Source organism: Felis catus, chromosome B3 (assembly GCF_018350175.1).
Source record: "Felis catus isolate Fca126 chromosome B3, F.catus_Fca126_mat1.0, whole genome shotgun sequence".
Classification (NCBI taxonomy): domain Eukaryota; kingdom Metazoa; phylum Chordata; class Mammalia; order Carnivora; family Felidae; genus Felis; species Felis catus.
In genome coordinates this window covers 122115998-122130798 of record NC_058373.1, presented here as the reverse complement: position 1 = coordinate 122130798, position 14801 = coordinate 122115998, and the positions used below count along the sequence as shown (strand labels likewise).

Here is a 14801-nt window from a genome sequence, read left to right as displayed (position 1 = left end):
TGGTTTCACTTACATGTCTGGTACCTCAGTTGGGTAGTGGGATCAGTCAAGGGCTGGCTGAGCCCTGCATTCCTCTTCCATAGTCTCTTATCCTCCAGAGGCCCTCCTGCTCCCCGTGGCTTTTCTTTACAACAAGCTAGTTAGACTGTTTTGTGTGGCAGCTGACTTCAAAAGTATAAAAGCAGATGTTGCCAGGCCTCTCAAGGCCTAGACTTAGAACTATCATGTGTCAGCAGGAATGGGAGAAATTGTTGGCAATCTTCTTTACAGAAATTCCGTCACAGGTGCTGAATCTGAAGGTATTCAGATCTGAAGTGGTATCGACCACGATGTCTTTCGTTAGCCATTTCTCTTCATACTACTCTTCCATAGAGCTTAGTCTGAAAAGGTTGTAACGTGAAGACTGTGATTTCTTTTTATAAAGTAATGAGTAACTCTTAAATTCAGGATTTGGCAGTGTTAACTTCACTAAGTTCTTCACACAGGAAACCTGGACAAGCATGAAGAACTAGAGAAGCTTGTGGCAAGTTTCTTGGGAGTAGAAGCTGCTATGGCATATGGCATGGGATTTGCAACAAATTCAATGAACATTCCTGCTCTTGTTGGCAAAGTAAGACTTGTCATTTATGAAAACTCTCTTGTATGTTGTAAAGCATTCAGAACAAGCCAAAGGCTGTTGTAAACTTCATACCAAACCTGGTCTGCCGAAAGATATTTCTATCACAAATTTTTGAATAACAACATCACATGGAGACTTAGTGGAAGCTTTCTTGCTAGAACTCATGATTCTTTACTCTTCCATTAGAGGACCCTTGCCTTCGTCATTCATGTGGTTTTGAAAGGGATTCTGATAAAAACCTCATAAAATGCTAAAATTTTGAAAGAAAGAATGTTTAATTTGGAAGGTTGTTTAACAGGTGGTTTTCCTAAGTAGAAAAATTTGAAAATACATAGGTACCCTAATACTTGTTCTTATAATGCGTGTTGCTCAGAGATAATATAGGCAAATTATAGGTATATATGTAAAGTGAAGGTAATACTATAGGTTAAAAGTAAGAATATAAGTTAATAATAGTGAAGGTTTGAAGCACCTGGGTGGCTCAGTCAGTTAAGTGGCTAACTCTTGATTTCGGCTCAGGTCATGATCTCACAGTTCATGAGATCAAGCCTGCATCGGGCTCTGCACTGACAGTGTTGAGCCTCCTTGGGATTCTCTTTCTCCCTCTCTGCCCTCCTGTGCTTGCACTCTCTCTCTGTCTCTCAAGATAAGTAAATAAACTTAAAAAAAGTAATAATGAAAGTTAAAAGTAGTAGTACTAATAAAAATAATAATTTAAGAAGTGTGTATTTTTTGCTCCCTTGTGGGTAGAGTTTGTAAGGGGGCAGTTAAGGAGAGAAGAGATTAGAGACTTTGTAAATCACATTTTAGCAGACTGACACTCTCAGCTTGAAAGGGCCCTCAAGGAATTTTATTTATTTTTTAAATTTTATTTTAAGTCGGCTCCACACTCAATGTGGGGCTTGAACTCACAACCCTGAGATCAAGAATTATATGCTCCACTGACTGAGCCAGCCAGGTGCCCCAGGTTTTTTAATATTGATATTTAGGAATTGTATATTGAAAAATTGGTAGATTACTGAGTTGGAAGACTTGGGTTTTTGTTTGGTTGCTTATATATTCAAATTTAGCTCTATGACTGTGAGCATGTCACAGCCTTCCTTTTTTTTTTTTTTTTTTTTTCCTTTTAAGTTTTATTTATTTAAGATATCTCTACACCCAAACCTGGGGCTCAAACCCATGACCTCCCAAGGTCAAGAATTGGCCTGCTCTTCTTTTTTTTTTTTTTTTTTTTTTAATGTTTATTTATTTTTTGAGAGAGACAGTGTGAGTGGGGGAGAGGCAGAGAGAGGGAGGGAGACACTAGAATTGCCTGCTCTTCTGACTGAGCCAGCCAGGCACCCCGTCACAGACTTTCTGAGCCTCAGATTTTGCCTTGTAAAATGAGGTAGTTGGACTAGGTTAACTGTAAAGTCCTTTTCAGTTATATAATGTATGGTTTCTTTTTAATTTTTTTTTTTTTTTACGTTTATTTATTTTTGAGACAGGGAGAGACAGAGCATGAACGGGGGAGGGTCAGAGAGAGAGGGAGACACAGAATCTGAAACAGGCTCCAGGCTCTGAGCTGTCAGCACAGAGCCCGACGCAGGGCTCAAACTCACGGACCGCAAGATCATGACCTGAGCCGAAGTCGGACACTTAACTGACTGAGCCACCCAGGCGCCCCTATAATGTATGGTTTCAAGGAACACATGGAACAAATAGAGAACAAATACCAAGGGAGGAGGTTTAAATCCAATTATATTGATATTATATGATATTATATTAAATATAAATGGCTTATACATTCCAATTAGAAAAGAGAGGTTGGGGGCATCTGGGTGGCTCAGTCATTTAAGCATCTGACTTTGGCTCAGGTCGTGATCTCACTATTCATGAGATCAAGCCCCACGTTGGGTGCAGAGCCGGCTTGGGTTTCTCTCTCTCTCCTTCTCTCTGCCCCTTCCCCCCACACACGTACTCTCTCTCTCAAAATAAATAAACTTAAAAAAATTATTTTTTCAAAAAGAAAAAAGAGCTTGTCAGATTAGATAAAATTAAGTAGGTTTCTACCAAAAATCTACTTTAAAGACACAGGTTAAAAGTAAAAGGATGAAAGGAGATACAGCAAGCAAACAATAATTGAAAAGAAAGAGTGACTATATTAATATAAACAAAGATTTCAGAGCAAGGAATATTTCTTGGGGTAAAGTGGAACATTGTATAATGATACAGGAGTTAATTCATTAAAAAGGTAACAATTTAAAATATATCGGTACCTAAATAGAGCTTCCAAGTACATGAAGCAAAAATTGATGAAAGGAGAAATAGACAAATATATAATTGTTACTAGAGATCTCCATATCCTTCTCTGAATAATTGATAGAACTAGGCAGAAAATCAGCAAGGTTAGAGAACACTTGAAAAACATTATCAACCAACTTGACCTAATTGACATTTATGAAACATTTTACCCAATAACAGCAAACATTTACCAAGATAGGCCATTTTCAGGACCATTAAACAAGCCTTAACAAAATTTTAAAAATTTAAATTATTCAAAGTATGTTCTCTGATTCTAATGCAATTAAATTAGAAATCAGTAACATAAGGGGCACCTGGGTGGCATCCGTAAGTGTCAGACTTTGGCTCAGGTCATGATATCACGGTTTATGAGTTTGAGCCCCACATTGGGCTCCGTGTTAACAGGTCAGAGCCTGGAGTCTGCTTCAGATTCTGTGTCTCCCTCTGCCCCTCCCCAACTCGTACGTGCCTGCTCTCTCTCTCAAAAACAAACAAACAAAAAAAACAAACATAAGAAAAGAAATCAGTAACACAGAGATACCTGGAAAATGCACAAATATTTGAAAAAACATACTTCCAGATAACTCATGAGTCAAAGCAGAAAGGAAACATAGAAAATAATTTGAATGAAGTGGAAGTGAAGCATATTATAATTTGTGAGACAAAGCTAAAGCAATTCTCAGGGAATATGTAGTGTTAAGTGCTTGTATTAATAAAAGAAAAGTTTTGGGGTGCCTGGGTAGCTCATTTGGTTAAGCATCCGACTCTTGATTTCAGCTCAGGTCGTGATCTCATGGTTCATGAGATGGAGCCCTGTGTTCCATGCTGATAGCTTGGAGCCTGCTTGGGATTTTTCTCTCTCCTTCTCTCTCAGTCCCTATCACCCCTCCCTTCAAAATGAAAAAAATAAACATTAAAAAAAAAAAGAAAAACATTTTTTTTGAAGGAGAGAGAGAGAGAATGAGGAGGGGAGAGGCAGAGAGAGAGGGAGACACAGTCTGAAGCAGGCTCCAGGCTCTGAGCTGTCAGCACAGAGCCCAATGTGGGGCTCAAGCTCATGAACTGCAAGATCATGACCTGAGCCAAAGTCAGATGCTTAACCGACTGAGCCACCCAGGCACCCCAAAAAAGAAAAATTTTTATGGAAACCAATTTGACAATAAATTTTATATAAAAAAAACCACATTATGAATCAGCCATCTAAATAAGGACTTTGAAAAAGAAGAGCAAATTAAAGAGTCCCAAAGAGTCCAAACAGAGGAAAGATAAAATAAAGGTAAATTCAGAAATCAATGATTTAGAAAAGAGACAATGGGAAAAATGTGTGAAACCAAAGATGGTTCTTTGAGAAAATGAATAAAATTGATAACTCTCTAGCCAGACTGGTGAGGGTAAAAAGAAGACACAAATTGCCAGTGGCAGGAATGACAGAGGGCACATCACTACACATCCTATAGACATTAAAAGGATAATAAGGACATTTTAAGAACTTTATGCCAGTAAATTCAACAACTTAGATAGAGTGGACACATTCTTTGAAAGACCTAAATGTATGGTTCTTTGACTTCATTACGTTGATTATAATACATTCCTGTCATGCATTTTAGCAGTATAAATCTTGAGATTCTTACTTGGAATTTCTCAGAATTTTTCACAGTAAAGAGTTAAATAATCTTGTTCTATTCTTCCCTGTATGTTCAGAAACTCTAATAATCATGTAGAATTAGAGATCTTATATACAGACACGGAAGGTCTTACCTTAAAGATTTACCTTTCAAATCAAGTATTTTAGTTGAAATGTTATTAAGTATCATTTAATCTATTAAAGGCAGGAACCAATACAGTTTTAATATTTCTTTGAGTCTGATACTAAATTCTATGTGAGGTTGTTGATTATTCAGCTTCAAGGAAGGGGGAAACAGTATACTGTAGAATAAGAGCATGTGTTCTGGTAGCAGAAGCTTTGTAATGAATCACTTAGCATGCTTGTGACCTTGGGCAAGGTTTGTTAACTTCTCTGAAAGGGAATTTCCTCATATGTAAAGTGGGGATAATAATAGTACCTGCCTCAGAGATTTTTTTTAATGAGGATTAAAAGTAATAATGCCTTTAAAAGCCTTAACATAATGCCAGGAACCTATTAAGTACTTAGCTGTTAACTGCTGACATTTAATTTTATTTTATTTTTGAACTAAGGATAGTTCATGGTAGATTGATACACAGAAATGGTGAATAAGAATGTCTGAAAAGGAGGTAAGGGGCTCCTGGCTGGCTCAGTCGTGGAGCATGCAACTCTTGATCTTGGAGCTGTAAGTTCGAGCCCCACGTTGGGTGCAGAGATTACTTAAAAATAAACTCTTAAAAAAATACATAAAGGGGCGCCTGGGTGGCGCAGTCGGTTAAGCGTCCGACTTCAGCCAGGTCACGATCTCACGGTCCGTGAGTTCGAGCCCCGCGTCGGGCTCTGGGCTGATGGCTCAGAGCCTGGAGCCTGTTTCCGATTCTGTGTCTCCCTCTCTCTCTGCCCCTCCCCCGTTCATCCTCTGTCTCTCTCTGTCCCAAAAATAAATAAACGTTGAAAAAAAAAATAAAAAAAAATACATAAAAAGGTAAATAACAAATCATATTGCAGATTTTGTCAGGAAAAAAAAATGAGCTGGAAAGAGAAGAAAATAAAATTGTATGGAGGGAAAGGAGGAGGATCCTTTTAAGGTACAGTGGAATGCAAGAGTGGCAAGTAAAGGATTTGAAGACTTGGAGAAGAGAAATTCAGAGTTTGGATGTAAATAAAAGCTTGTTGTTGTATACCTGAATATTTAAGTCAGTCACAGGACTGAAGAAATTAAAAGGCTGGAATTCTGCATCTACTTCTAAGTTAATTTTGCAAAACAAAAATATGTATACTTCTTGAAATTGATAGTTTTGCTGTTGTACAAGCTTTCCTTAATAAGATAGCATTATTCATGATTTTAGCGTTTTATAATTTGTGTAACTACATCTTTCCTCCCAGCTTCTTACCTTCCTGTGCTTGTGGTTTTGCAGGGTTGCCTGATTTTGAGTGATGAACTGAACCATGCATCTCTGGTTCTAGGAGCCAGACTCTCGGGAGCAACCATTCGAATCTTCAAACACAACAGTGAGTTTGATGTGGAATCCACTTCAGACTTTAGTGTTTAATATTTTTTGGGTTAGTGGCAGTGGTACCATTAGTTACATTAATAATAGAAAATCTAAATGAAGCATGTTGCAGCATTTAAAATGTCCTTCTGGTCCAGTCTTTTAAAAGTTATTCTTGGGGCACCTGGGTGGCTCAGTTGGTTAAGCGACTGCCTCTTGGGTTCGGCTCAGGTCACAATCAATAGTTTGTGAGTTCAAGCCCCTAATCAGGCTCTGTGCTAACAGAGTGGAGTCTACCTGGGACTCTCTCTCTCTCCTTCTCTGTCTCTGTCTCTCTCTTTCTCTCTCTCTCTCTCTCTCAAAAAAATAAATAAACTTTAAAAAGTTATTCTCTTCCTCATTCGAATAGAAATAGAGGCTAAAGGAAACCTTTTGGTACAAAATACAAGATTCTCCTTTTATTTGGCTTTCAACTTTTTCTAAATAAATTTTTTCAATGTGTATTTATTTCTGAGAGAGAGAGGCAGAGTGCAAGCAGGGGAGGAGCAGAGAGAGGGAGACACAGAATCCGAAGCAGGCTCCAGGCTTTGAGCTGTCAGCACAGAACCCAATGTGGGGCTTGAATCCATGAACAGTGAGATCATGACCTGAGCTGAAGTCGGCCACTTAACCAACTGAGCCACCCAGGTGCCCCGAGAGAGGCAGGGGAGGGCTTGTGGTGGGGGAGAGAATCTTAAGTGGGTTCCACACACAGCGTGGAGACTGATGCCTGACATGGGGCTCGAACCCCTGACCCTGGGATCATGACCTGAGCACAAACCAAGAGTCGGATGCTCAGCTGACCGAGGCACCCAGGTGTCCCCAGAGCATTTATCATTAACAGGAAAATTATGATCCTCATTAATGGTAGTACCAACCAAGCTGTTTCTGGGCCTGTTAACCATCCTTAAGGACCAACAGAGCCATGAGAGCTAGATAATGTACAGACAGCTGATCAAGTCAAACAAAAGGCTAACTGATTGCCAAGCTTTCTTACCACATAGTCTCATGGATGCCACTGGCGTATTTTTAGCACACTACTAAGTTAAAGCTGTTTAACAAGCAGTTATTGAGTGTATCCTGGGTGAAAGGAAATGGAGCATGCGCATGAATTTTCCCTCCTATTTGCTTTTTAAGAGGTGCATGTATTTTTAATAGTTTATTTGCACTTTCTTGCTCAGTCTTTTATATGTGTATTTCTGAATGACTCACTAGGATTAAAGATACAGTTGATTCTACGAATACAAAAAAAAAAAGCTAACTGAATGGTCAGGTATTTAACATGAAACATGAGCCATTTCACAAGCATGCTAACCAACTCTGAATCACCTATGCCAGTTATTTGGTGGAGTTTTTGTGGTTTTGAACATTTATTACATTTCAGATTGTCATTCAAGCTAGCAGTAGCTCACCCATTTTGCCTTTTTCTGCTCAGTTCTGATTCCATAAGTTAATGTCCTTTGCTATTTGAGACACCCTTCCTGAATAAGAAATGTGTATTTGCATTTCTGAAATAAAGTTCAGAAAGAGGAAGGTACTTTGTGCTGAAATTCTTTTTTGTGTGATGTAGATATGCAAAGCCTAGAGAAGCTGCTGAAAGATGCCATTGTTTATGGTCAGCCTCGGACTCGAAGGCCCTGGAAGAAAATCCTAATCCTTGTGGAGGGAATATATAGGTAATCCTACTTTCCTATTCTTATCTTTTCTGATTTGGCTCCATGAAGTTACAGAATTTTTAAGCAGAAGGGAATGGTAATCTAGACCCCTCTGGAAACTAAGGAAACAATGTTTATGATTTGTTAAAATACCTGGAAGCAGGGGCGCCTGGGTGGCTCAGTCGGTTAAGCGGCCGACTTCGGCTCAGGTCATATGATCTCGCGCTCTGTGAGTTCCAGCCCCGCGTCGGGCTCTGTGCTGACAGCTCAGAGCCTGGAGTCTGCTTCAGATTCCGTGTCTCCCTCTCTCTGGCCCTCCCCCGTTCATGCTCTGTCTCTCTCTGTCTCAAAAATAAATAAACGTTAAAAAAAAAAAAAAGCAAACCTGGAAGCAGAGTTTGCACTAGAACAGAAGTCTTTTTCTCTGGCTTTTCTTTATTCTTTCTGTTGTGCTTCATAGTCTTCAGATCACCCCTCTGTTGGGGTCTTTTCTTTTTCTGCTGTTTATAGAGGGAATTTATACACAGGGACAAGAATTGGAATATATTTTCTAATATGTCAAAACAAATCATACATCATTTCATTTGAAGAAAGATTTTATTCTGGTTTATTTGCAGTCCTCGCACTTACTTTCTTACGTCCTATTTTTTTTAATTCTTTTATTTCATTTTATTCTGTTATTTTAATTACACATGCAACGTAATACAAAATCTAATGTTGCCTGTAATTACAAGCATTGGAAGAATCTGGTGACCTTTATCCATCTGTGGTAAATTAAGATCAGTTCTGTTCTGACGCTTGTTTTAAAAGATCCACTCTCCTTTCCCCTAGACATCTGCCTGGCCATGGCATCACCTAACTTTGCTAGTTTAAAATCACAGGCAGAGTTGTCAAACTATTTTAAAAAAAGCAATAAACTGAAAAAATTAATAGTAACAGTAAGTTGACAGACCAGCTCCTAATTTTGAGTTAAGAAGTCTCTGTATGTATTTTCTCCTGTCTTGCCAGCATGGAGGGATCTATTGTTCGCCTTCCTGAAGTGATTGCTCTTAAGAAGAAATACAAGGCATACTTGTATCTAGATGAAGCTCACAGCATTGGGGCTCTGGGCCCTACAGGTCGAGGGGTGGTAGATTACTTTGGCCTGGATCCTGAGGATGTGGACGTTATGATGGGAACATTCACAAAGAGTTTTGGTGCTTCTGGAGGATACATTGGAGGCAAGAAGGTAAATGGGCCATGTGAATTGAGCAATTGAGGATAAAGGGACTGGTGATTAGACTTGGTAACTCACTTGTGACAGATAAGAATCTGGAACCCCGATGTGGAGACCCTGAATTTGTTTGTGGCTTAGGCTCACAGTGCCTTTGGGCTTCACAGTTCAGCTTAGGGAGTGACTGATAAACTAAAGGCGGGTTCTGTTCATTGTTTGTTGTTTTCTTATTTGAGCTTCACTCTAAACTACACACTGGTCTGAGATACAGAACAGCCTCTTGTATGAGAGAACACACAGTGGTGCTGCCTGTTTGCCACAGTCTTCTACTGGGTTTGAGTTGTGCCCACAGTTTCAAAAGTAGAGTTTACAATGAGAGCCAGTGGGAATAGAAGACCAGTTTCCCTCCCCTTGACCTCAAATGCATCTTGGGTGAGCATAGAGACAGGAAGAAAAAGATTATTTTGCCTGCTCTGGTGTACTACAAGGCATTGTATTTTTCAATTTAAAAATTACGTAATGAACTCTGAGGCTTTTGAGAATCAATGCGGTATGATGGAAATGGCTGAATCATGAGACAGAAGCCTAGGTTTGAATATTTCCCTAACTTTGTGAGACCTTGGGCAAAGCATTTAACCTTCCCATTTCCTTATCACTAAAAACAGAGATAAATATGCCTAGTTTATAAGATTGTATAGTAAGGGTTGAAAAAAGAATGTACGTCCATGTTACAACATGGATGAATTTGAAAGTTCACGTTAGTCAGTTTACATGAACTTAAAGAAGTCAGTCACAAAGGTCACATTGTATTATTGCTTTTATATGATATATCCAGAGCAGGCCAATTCAGAGACAGAATATAGGTTCGTGGTTGCCAAGGGCTGAGGGGATGGGAGAAGTGGCAAGTGATTGCTGATAGGTATGAGGTTTCTTTCTGAGGTAATAAAATGTCCTAAAATTAGATAGTAGGGCCTGGCTCGCTCAGTTGGTAGAGTATGTGATTCTTGATCTCAGGGTCATGAGTTCAAGCCCCATGCTGGGCATAGAGCCTACTTTAAAAAAATAAATAAAACAAGATTAGATAGTGATGAAAGTCGCACAGCTCTATGAGTATACTGAAAGCCACTGAATTGTATACTTTAGAAAAGTTAATTCCATCTTGGTAAAACTGTTATTTAAAAAAACTCTCCATGGTGTTAGAAAAAAACACATCATTTGTCAGTATTTGTATGAGGTATGTGGTAGGAGCTCATACATATCTCTAATTCCTTTTTAAACCTTGGCATTGGGAGGCTTAAAGCATGGACTTTCTCTTAATAATTGATTGCCTTTTAGAGAAAACTCATTATTAGTGGTTTTAGTCAAGGTTGATAGAGTTTTACCTCAAATTTTTGTTAATGGAACCAGGCTCACTTTGGAGAGTTTGATTGCTAAGATTTATTGCCAAACCAAAGGACTTGAAATCATACTCTGGGAGATCATTTAGGTATGGTATATCTTTGCTTTTGTGGGTTTTGAATAGTTTTTAGTGTTTTTGAAGTGATACGCTATTTTTGTAGTCCTATTCTGTGTGTCCTTTTTGGGTTCTGATACATGAGCTACTTTGCACATTTTATTTAAAGATTTAGTGAAGTTAAAAGGAGAGAATAGGGACATAGACCTGATTGTTTTGGACTCCTTGTAACTGGCATACAAAGTTTTTCTTCACTCAGTGAGATGGCTTTCCTGTTCTCATGAAAGACCCAGTGAATTTCTATTCTGCCATATTTATATTATTTTATAAATCTGTGTATCTGGAGGATATTTAGATTTTTTAATGTTTGGGGGGGGGGCAGAGAGACAAGGGGACAGAGAGGATCTGAAGCAGGCTCTGCTCTGACAGCAGAGAGCCTGTGGGGTGCTTGAACTGAGGAACCATGAGATTATGGTTATGAGATATGGTTATGAGGAACCATGAGATTATGACCTGAGGTGAAGTCGGACACTTAACCAACTGAGCCACCCAGGCGCCCCTAGAGGATATTTAATACCTTTAAAATTGATGCTAGAGAACGGTCTTACTCTTACTCAGAAGTGTAAGGATGGGCTTAGCAGACATAGGGTAGCATGTAGATGATATTTTTTGTAATACTTAAAAGTAAATTATTGTGGGGTGCCCAGGTGGCTCATTTGGTTACGTGTCTGACTCTTGGTTTTGGCTCAGGTCATGATCTCGTGGTTTGTGAGATTGAGCCCCAAGTCGCTGACAGTGTGGAGCCTGTTTGGAATTCTCTCTCTCTCCCTCTCTCTCTGCCCCTCCCCTGCGTGTGTTCTCTAAATAAATAAATAAACTTAAAAAAAAAAAAGGAAATTATTGTATCTAAAAAGCAATCCATACGCCTTGTTTATTAACACAGCATTGCAGATATGTTTATAACATTAAGTGGTATGTTCTCCAAATTTAGAGGGCTTCTTTAAAACTAGTTTTTCTTTCTTTCATGTTGTGGCACATTTAACAAACAAAACAAAGCCTGAGGCTGTTGCCATGTGTCAGATGCAGTTGTTGCTGGTGGTGTCCTTTGACCGTTGATGCTGGTTGATCTCGCATCTCAGATTAGTGTCCCCATCCCCATGCTCTTGAAGGGAGGAAGAGTGCTTTCACCTGGAAGGAAGGCAGTGACATCGTCCGAGGATTCAAGCTTTACCTCTAATGACTTGCTTCTGTGAACTCCGCAGGAGCTGATAGACTATCTGCGAACACATTCCCATAGTGCAGTGTATGCCACGTCGCTGTCACCGCCTGTTGTGGAGCAGATTGTCACCTCTATGAAGTGCATCATGGGGCAGGATGGCACTACCCTCGGTAAGTCTGTTTTCTTGGAAAATTTCCTATGTTCAGTAAATGCTTAGCAACCAAACATGCTCTTTTCTTGAACTTTTTTCCTCAAATGAGGAGTCAGGTCTACTAATGGGCAGAACTGGCAGGTGTGTGAGGCCTTGGTTGCTATGGGCACTTTTCAGTGTGTTTGGTACACATATGCCATGACAACTAGCCTGGCTTGCTTCCAGTTGAATTTTCTTGTCTACAGATGGTGACACTTTAATCTTACGATCTTACTTATCTTCATAAGTCTTAGGTAATGGGCCCCAGAGTCTTTCTCAAATTGTACAGTTTTATATGAAGATGTAACTCACTGTGTGTAGTGAGAATCTGTTCCCAATGTATTTAAAGTCTGCTGTTTGCATATATTAGTGTCCTTGATTCAGTGCCTTTTAAAAGAGTTTCTAATTTAAGAGTGGATAATAAAAGTCATCCTGGATTTGTTTATTCTGTCTTTGGTGGGATTTGTAGTCCAAGCGAGGTGCCCTGACATAAACATACTAAAATGAACAATAAATAAAATGTGGTACTCACTTTCTATTTGGCTTTTATTCTGCATCACTAGAGGGCAGTATTGACTGCAGAAAATGTAGAACAATTGGGATTTTTGTTTTGTTTTTTTCACTTCTGAACTATTTCCATTGTGTGTATGAGACATACGTTAGTTTTGGTTGTTGCTTTTTTAAGTGCGTCTAAAATGAGTCTTATTCTTGTAAAAGATCCTGCATTATCAGCCTTGAGCTGTCTTCATTTATATAATATTTTGTGGTAAGATTTATTTGGTTTGCACTGAAAAACAGGAAGGAAGGAGTATGTCTGATTTTGATTATTGTAAGCCTGTTTTCTTAAATCAGAATTTTACCTTAATATTTTTTCTCATCTGTGATATATCCTTATTATCTCTAGTAAGAGATTTTTGGAAATGGATTTTGAAAGTGTTGATCATTTTCAGTTTCATGAATTCATTCCTTGGGGAAGGAAATACTTCATTCATATTGTGAACACAGTATGGAGCCTTGTGAGTAACCCCCTGTTAACAGTATCTATGTTATCTCCTCTCCTTCCTTTATGGTGTTAATTACAAGTAGCGTGTTCTGATCTGAGATATACATATATAGCTAGCAGTGATCTACCTCCTTCACGTAGGTGCCATCAACCTTACTGATCCAGTATATGGACTGAGGTGACTGCAGTGAAAGGCCAACAGCTATCAAAGTTAATTTTGGATATTTTTTTTGCCCTGTCCTAGAGCATGGATCTGTGTGATGTGTGACCTCTGGATAGATGACTTATCCATACCAAATAATGAAATCTAGGCTCTGCTGGCAGTGGGAAAATGAAATATGGTAATTAGCTATAGATAGACGTTGGGTTAGCACTCATTTTCCAGTTTACTTCTCGCCTCTCTAACCACCCCCTATGCGTAGTGGTGTGAAATAAGAGCCGTCTTATTATGCTCACAGATTCTGCAGGTCAGGAATTCGGTCAGGGCACAGCAGGATGGCTTGTCTTTGCTCCGTAATATCCAAGGCTTGAGCTTGGAAGACCCAAACGGCTGGGGAAGACTCAGATGGCTGGGGGCTGGGATCATCTGGAGGCTTCTTCCCTCCCATGTCACTTGGGCCCAAGTGTCTTGAATTCTGGGCTCAGCTGAGGCTGTTGACCAGAGCACCTTCACATTCCCTCCCCGCGAGGCTGGGCTCCTTATTGCACGGTGACTGGGAATCCAGAGGGATGCTTCAGAGCAGGCATTGCCAAAGGATGTGCTGTAACCCCATGACCTTTTCTGATTTGTTGTTAACAAGCAGGTCACTAAGGCCAGTCCAGATTGCAGGGCGGGGAAATCAGACACCGTCTCAAATGGGAAGTGGGTCCAAGAGTTTGTGGCCATTTTTACAACTTGCCACTACCAGCTATTATACATTTTAAAAATTACTCTCTAAAACTTTTAATTAGTAGTGACAAACTTCTTTTGGTTACATTATTTCTCTGCCAAAATAGAGGATAATAAAAATGAAACCAAAAGTAGAGATAAATTCTGTATCTCTTAAATCCAGCTACCCAGTCTTAATTAAATATGACCTGATTTCTTTTAGATTTGACTGTGTAAGGTAATGTTTATTTTTATGGTATCACTGAATGCATCTTTTCATTGTCCTTGCAGAAGGAAAAAAGTGTGACTCAAGCAGCAGCCCTTTGACTATGCCTTAAAGTGATTTTTAAAAAGAGGTATCTGCAAGTAATTGCCTGAGTGTGATTTTATAATAGAAGTGGCCTGCCCTGAGTGAAACTTACTCTCTTATGTTCGAGACATTGAATTTCATTCATTCCACAAACACGGAGTATCTCACTACGTGTTAGGCTCTGTGAATCACAATCCACAGGAAATGGGCTTACAAGCAGATCATTTGAGCGGAGTATATACTTGGGCAGTATTGGAGATGCAGAGGACAGTGGCTTGTTGTGTTAGCCTTGGAGAGTACTATATCAGAAAAATTGAAGTTTTACTATTTTACCAAATATTTGAGCGCTTGCTGTGTGCTTGGTGCTGTTTCTAGGCACTCGTGATTCATCAAGAATGAAACACCCCCAAATTTTTGCCTAATGGGGTTTCTAGTGAGGGAAACAGATTATGGAGTATGCTAGAAAATGGTGAGTACTCCGGAGAATAAGTAGAGAAGTTTTGAGGGACCCAGCTTGCAATTTTAAATAAAGCTGTCATTGAGAAGGCAAGATTTTAGCAAGAATTTGAGAGAAGTGAGGATTTGGCTCTGAAAAATCCAGGGATAAAAGGGCCTAGAGATGGAGGCAACTCTGTGGTCAGGAAGACCAAGGAGTCCACTGTGGCCTGAGCATAATAGTACAGGTAGAGGGGTTGCAGGTGAGGTGTGGAGGATGGCAGTTCTGATAGGAGGCACACTTGTCTTGTTAAGGGTATTAGGGTGACACAAAACAAAACAGACACACTGGTTCTCTTGCCCTAGTATCAAATTCAGATTCTTGTCTAGTATTGAG

At 39.4% G+C, this 14801-nt stretch overlaps 1 protein-coding gene across 1 annotated transcript in view; it reads left to right on the top strand.

The window, feature by feature from the left end:
* SPTLC2 (serine palmitoyltransferase long chain base subunit 2) overlaps positions 1-14801 on the top strand; it is a 103491-nt gene that overhangs the window by 39469 nt on the left and 49221 nt on the right. The window contains exons 5-9 of the mRNA XM_003987869.5: positions 486-610; positions 5945-6038; positions 7629-7734; positions 8722-8941; positions 11642-11768. Of these exons, the coding sequence (XP_003987918.1) occupies positions 486-610; positions 5945-6038; positions 7629-7734; positions 8722-8941; positions 11642-11768 (672 nt within the window). The remainder of the gene's footprint in view (positions 1-485; positions 611-5944; positions 6039-7628; positions 7735-8721; positions 8942-11641; positions 11769-14801) is intronic.